The sequence below is a fragment of the Leptonychotes weddellii genome, chromosome 7 (assembly GCF_054177405.1).
Source record: "Leptonychotes weddellii isolate Sample4059 chromosome 7, ASM5417740v2, whole genome shotgun sequence".
In the NCBI taxonomy this organism is placed as follows: Eukaryota; Metazoa; Chordata; class Mammalia; order Carnivora; family Phocidae; genus Leptonychotes; species Leptonychotes weddellii.
Genome location: NC_138375.1, coordinates 53,221,197 through 53,227,196, shown reverse-complemented (window position 1 = coordinate 53,227,196; position 6,000 = coordinate 53,221,197). Strand labels below are relative to the sequence as shown.

At 52.5% G+C, this 6,000-nt stretch overlaps 1 protein-coding gene across 2 annotated transcripts in view; it reads left to right on the top strand.

Annotated features, from left to right (window-relative positions):
• SLIT3 (slit guidance ligand 3) overlaps positions 1-6,000 on the top strand; it is a 592,271-nt gene that overhangs the window by 531,333 nt on the left and 54,938 nt on the right. For both annotated transcript variants that reach the window (XM_081826287.1, XM_081826286.1), the window contains exon 21: positions 5,509-5,577. In XM_081826287.1, the coding sequence (XP_081682413.1) occupies positions 5,509-5,577 (69 nt within the window). The remainder of the gene's footprint in view (positions 1-5,508; positions 5,578-6,000) is intronic.

Genomic DNA, 6,000 nt, shown 5'->3' with positions numbered 1-6,000 from the left:
TACTATGTCTGGAAGAAGAATAGAGAATAGACAGCAAGGGGATCCTTATCTGTGATATGTATTCATATTCATATGTATTATTGGATGGAGAGTGTGTGTGTGTTCAGAACACACTGAAAACCACTGTGCTGAGCACTGCTCCAAGGGCTTTCACAGAGACTCGTTTAATCCTCATAATCACTTCCAGATGGCGATCATGATAAGCCCCCTTTTGCAGATGAAATGCAAGCTCAGAGAGGTGAAGTAAGTTGCCCAAGGTCACACAGCTATTAGCTCATGGAGCCAGGATGTGAGCCTGGGCTGCCTGACTCCTGAGCGGGAGCCACATCATCCTAGGCCCCTGGTGGAAACCCTGGCCATGAGCGGGGCTCCTGGAAGGCAACTGCCCTTCTCCTTCTCCATTCAGCAGGTCCGAGAGCTCTGCATGTGGCACTTATCCACACCACAAAACTCCCAACAGAAGTGGGGGGCATCCCTTCGACAGAGCTCTGTGTGGATTTTCATGTGAGGCAGCCGGATCCTCCTGCTCGAGCTGGGGCTAAAACAGAGCATTTAAATGCAGATCAACACAAAGGTTGACCCACTGGAGAAGCTCTGATCCTTCTGAGGATGGCAGGGCAAGAATGCTGTCTCCTAAAAGCGTCCCTCTGGGGCCGGGCTGCAGGCTACAGGCAATTTTGGAGTTCAGAGTCTTCATGAAGGGTTTTGCACAAAGAGAGCTTTCCCACACAGCCACCTCTGTATTTGTGATGCGAAGCCTTTTGATTCTGCGTCTTCTGTGCCACAGCACCAGGTTGCCAGGGACATGGTGCCCTTAAAGCGGCACCCGCACGGGCCCCCCTCAGCCCTGCCGGGCCGCACGCAGCTCTCCCTGGGGACTCCTGGGGTTTGCATCACACGGATGGCGTTTCCTGAGCATCTGCTGCCAGCCAGCATCCTGGGATGCTGCAGCAAGCAGCCATGGCTCCGCCCCACTAATCACAGACTCACACGTGGACGTCACGGGGGTGAGATGCTGGGAAGAAATTGCACTGAGAGCTTGGATGAGTAGCCTGTCACGTCCCCAGTGGGTGTGGGGGATGATGTCGGGGAGTCAGTGTGCCAGCTGAGCTCTGAGCAGCCGTTGGAGTGAACTAGCGGGGAGGGGGGAACACGCGTGCTCCCAGACCTGCCCCCCAAAAGGAGCATGGGGCACTCAGGGGGCGGGGCTGAGGCCAAGGGAGGGTTTGCTGTGGGGTGAACAGGAAAGGCAGGCAGGGCCTGGGACGGTGAATCTCATGGGTCAACTTGACTGGGCTGTGGTGCCCACGTGTTGCCCAGAAGGTATTTTGTGGATGCAGTTAAGTAAAGGAGATTACTCAGAATAATGAGGATGTAGACCTCATATAATCAGTAGAAGGTCTTAAAAACAAAAAAACTAGAGTTTTCTGTAGAAGGGGGGAATTCTGCCTTAAGATCGTAACAAAAGTCCTACTTGAGTTTCCAACCTGCTGTCCCTTCCTTAAAGTAAATTCTCTCTTGGGGCGCCTGGTGGCTCAGTCGGTTGGGTGGCCAACTCTCGGTTTTGGCTCAGGTCATGATCTCAGGGTCCTGGGATTGAGCCCCATGTCAGTCTCCACATTCAGTGGGGAGTCTGCTTGAGAATTCTCTCCCTCTGCCCCTCTCCACATGCATGTGGGCACTCTCTCTCTCTCTCTTTCTTTCTTTCTCTCTCTCAAGTCTTTTTAAAAAATTTTTAAAAACAAATTCTCTCTTCCTCTGTATATATATTTATATGTGTGTGTGTGTGTGTGTGTGTGTCTCTCTCTCTCCAATTGGTCTGTTTCTCTAGAGAACCCTGACTAATCTAGGATGGGCCACAGAGCTTGGAGGGATTTGGGCAGGATTCAGGTAGTCCTTCTCTAGCAAGCAGTGGAAGCCAAGGAAGGATTTTAAGCAGGGAGCAAGGCTGATCCAGTCAGCATCGGCAGAGCACCGATCAAAGCCAGGTTGGAACCCAGGGAACTGGCACGGCAGGCCCAGAGGTTCCAGAAGCATCTGTGTCACGTTGCCCATCCTCCAGCCAACCCCCACCTCGCCGGAAGCTCCCTGTGTCAGATGAGCATGCTGTCGGCCTCCCTGAATTCCAGTGGTCATTTTATGTGTTCATTCAACTGTTCAGCAAATCTATATCATCTATAATCATCTATAGAGCATGGCCCGCCTTACGGATGGACGTGGGCAAGGCACAGGGCATTCTTTGAAACCACTGTAGGTTTTGTTTGTTTAATCCAGGGCCCTATGAACAGCCCTTCTCTTCATTTGTTCATTCATTCATTCAGCAAATATTTGAGGTCCTACTGTGCGCTAAGCCCTACACTGTGCTCTGGGGATGCAACAGGAAACAGAAGTGGCCCCAGATCCCTGCTGCATGCAGCTTCTGTTCTAGGGGAGGTGAGAGAGTAAGTTCTGTGGTAGAGTGAATCCTCTCAGGACAGAGATGGCCAAAGGCGAAAACAAGGAGCTCCAGGTGGAGAGCTGAAATAGCATGGTTTGACTTCTTGGGCCGTGCAGCCCAGCAGACCTGATTCCTCCCTCTCTGAGCCTCAGTGTTCTTGTCAGCAAAATGGACCAAACAGCCAGCAAGATCCTCTTGAGAGGATTGGATAACAGACCAGAGTCTCTGGATCCCATAGCACTAGACTATGCACCTGTTGTTTCTGTGTTGTTATTTTCCTTGTCACTATGTCTCCTTGTCTGTGAGGTTAAGTAACTTGCTTCAGATGTGCTTGTCATGCGCGCTCCTGTAAACACCCCAGCAGGGAGACTTAGGGTTGTGGTATCTTATTCTGGGTTTCATCTTAGATGTCTCAAGTTTGCTAAGTAGTTGTAGCAAACAAACGAGAGTGAGAGAATGAGCAGCATGGGAGAGGGTGAGCCGTCTCTGCCAGCCCGAGGCTAGACCCCTTCAAGTGGCTCCCTCATGGCTAATTAGCCTCCCTCCAGCAGAGACGCTCCCTGGCACAGTGCCTCCGCACCAGCCCTGCTCATTCATCCAGCTCCCTCCCTCCCTCCATGCCACACTGTCCACAAAACACTCCCTGAGGGCAGGTGGCCCAGCATGACCCCAGAATCCCACCACACCCACAGAACCTCCCTGCCCAGTGGAGAAGGCTGGAAGCTCTTCACACGCCTGCTCCTTGCCCCCACTGTTGAGCCACAGGGCCAGTGTCCACACAGAATGTGAATGCCCGGCCACCCGTCCTTCAGGGCAGAGCAGAAGGGTGAACGCAGGGTAAGCTCTCCTGTGACACCAGCCCCCCCTGCACCCGTCTGCGGTCACTCACTGCACTTGGAATAAACCCACCTCCGAGGCTTCAGGGTGATCTGCCCATCTCCCTTAGCCCACCAGACCGGCCTCCCCGGCCTTCTTTCTCTGCCTCAACAACACCCAAGCTCAGGGCCCTCCACAGGCCTCACTCTTGCCCGACTGTCCCTCCTCCCCTGCTCTTGCCATCCCAAGCATCCCCGCCTCAGCTGCAACTCCATCCCAGAACTTTGCTCCTTTCCTTCAAAGCCCGCATCACAGTTTGTAATTTATGTCGCTTTCTGTGTATGTCCTCTCTCTCTCCCCCGCCACTTTCCCTCTTCCCCTCTCTCTCCCGCTCCCTCCCCCTTCCTCTCCACATTAGATTTTTAAATGCCAGAAAGTAGGCATCACGCCTGTCTTCACCAGGATATACAGTACCTGGCACACTGCAGTTGCCCAATAAACATTTCTGCTTGAACAAATGAATGCATCAGCGAACACATTTCTCTTAGCTCCTCTGCCTGAGGGCATGATCTAAGTGTATGTGGCTGAATTTTAGGCCAGATGATCAAGCTCCCTGAAGGCAGAAATGGACTCTGGTTCATCTTTGTATCTACCCCTCTCGTCTAGCATAGCTCTTGGCACATAATAGGTATGCCACAAAGGATTAAGGACCAAAGGGACAACAATCCAACATGCCATGGCAACCTCAGACCATATGGGGTCCTGCCCAGTGCTCTGGGCCATGAGGATTCCCAGAGGCCAGCCCTGGAAATAAAGTCACTTGGCGCTAATTTAAGGAAACACCCATTCCAACTTGTCCTTAAAGCTAAGCCTGGTTTGGTCATTGACAAACTCACTCCTATCCTGTTTTAACCCATGTCATCCCATTCAGCCATTCGGTGGTGGGTCTGCTGGATGCCAGGCGGTGTACCAGTACCTTGTGACTCCAAACGCAGCCTGCAGACCAGCACTTCCCACCCTCACCCAGCAGCCTGTTAGAAATGCAGACTCTCCAACCCGCCACAGACCTACCAGATTAGAATTTGCCTTTTAGCAAGATCCCAGGTGATGTGTACCTATGTTAAAGTTTGAGAAGCACTGGGCTACAGATAAAGATGGAGGGTCTGCCCTCTTGGAGCTTAAGGCAGACTCTGCACCTGTGGGCATCGGCACCATTCCAAGAGGAAGCTCTGGGGGCCTTATGTCAAGGGAGATTCGCCCAGGAGACCAGAGCAGGCATTGTAAGCCATCTTCAAGGTTTTGTCATTTTGTCCCGAGAGCAACAGGAAGCCCAGGGGGAAGGAGTTTACAGCAAGGATGGCAGTGAATGAATTGGCCCATGTCACCTCTTGAGGGTAGTCGTCACTTTTGTAATTCATGATCAAAACAAGACTTCCTTCTCTTGTCCTTAAGCACACTCGAGTGTTGGAGGAGGTGGTCTCATCCCAGGTGAGCAGGTCAGTGCAGGACCCTGAAGTCCAGTCAGGTCTAGGCTCAAGCTTTGCCTGTCCAGCAGGAGTCTCCCTCTGTTGGTACGTCCCCCCGCCCGCAGGCAGTCATCCTGCTGGGAACCACAGCACAGTGCTCCAGGAACATGCCCTTTTTCCTCAGCTTCCGGTGCACATCGGACATATGAAGCCTGAATTAGGGTTCTGAACAGGAATCGTGGCTCAGCTCTCCCATGTTCTCCAGTAGCTAAGTAGAGGCCATAGGAACTGTGGTAAGACTGTAGTCAGAGAGACCTGGGTTCGAATCCTAGCTCAGCCACTCACTCGCTGTGTGACCTTGGGCAAGTGTTTGAACATCTCTGAGATTGTTGCCTCAGGTGTGAATCCTTGCCATGTGAGAGTATTGTGAGGGCTGGGCACAGAGTGAGTGCTTTATGTATTCAAGAAATGTTTACTGGACACCTACTGTGTGACAGCTGTGTACATACTCTGGGGGGGTCCAACACTGGACGGTTTCAGACAACAGCCCTGCCATCATGGAGGATAGTGGTCCAGTGGGGGAAAGTGTCATTTGTTGAATAATCACACAAATCAATATTAAATGACAAATGTAGTATGTGCTTTGAGGTGGGGGCAGGGGAGAAAAGGAGCTTTGAGAGAGCAAAACAGAGGCCCGACCTAACCCAGAAAGTCGGAGGAGGGGTCTCTGAGGAATGACCGTGTATGCAGTGTCTCTTGACCAGGCGTCACTCTGCACCTCTCTTTCAGGTACCTGGAAGGAAACCACTTAACAGCCGTGCCCAGGGAGCTGTCCGCCCTCCGACACCTGACACTTATGTAAGGAGCCGGGCATGGGGGCGGGGGGGCATGTAATGTTCTCTCCTGGGGGAGCTCAGGAAACTATGTGGAGGGTAAGAGAGGATGGTCTGTGGGCTTCACGGCATTCCTACGCTTTCTCCCGGGGTGGAGCAGAGAGGCAGCTGGGAGGCATGAGCCATTCTGATGTGGCAGGCCTTACCAGTGAGAACTACACAGAGAAATACCCAGAGCCTGGCATCACTGACCATCCACATCACCTTCCTCCTTGGCTTAGGGACAGGTGGGGGAGCCTCTGACTTTCTGGGGCCCCAATTAAATCCTGAGACTCCCCAGCCTCCAGTTTCTTGTAAGCTGCGGCCACACTGAGGTTTGCCAGAAGCTTAAATGAGCATTTCTTCTTCCTCCTCTAGTTGCCTAGAAAATGTTCCAAGTAGGGCGCCT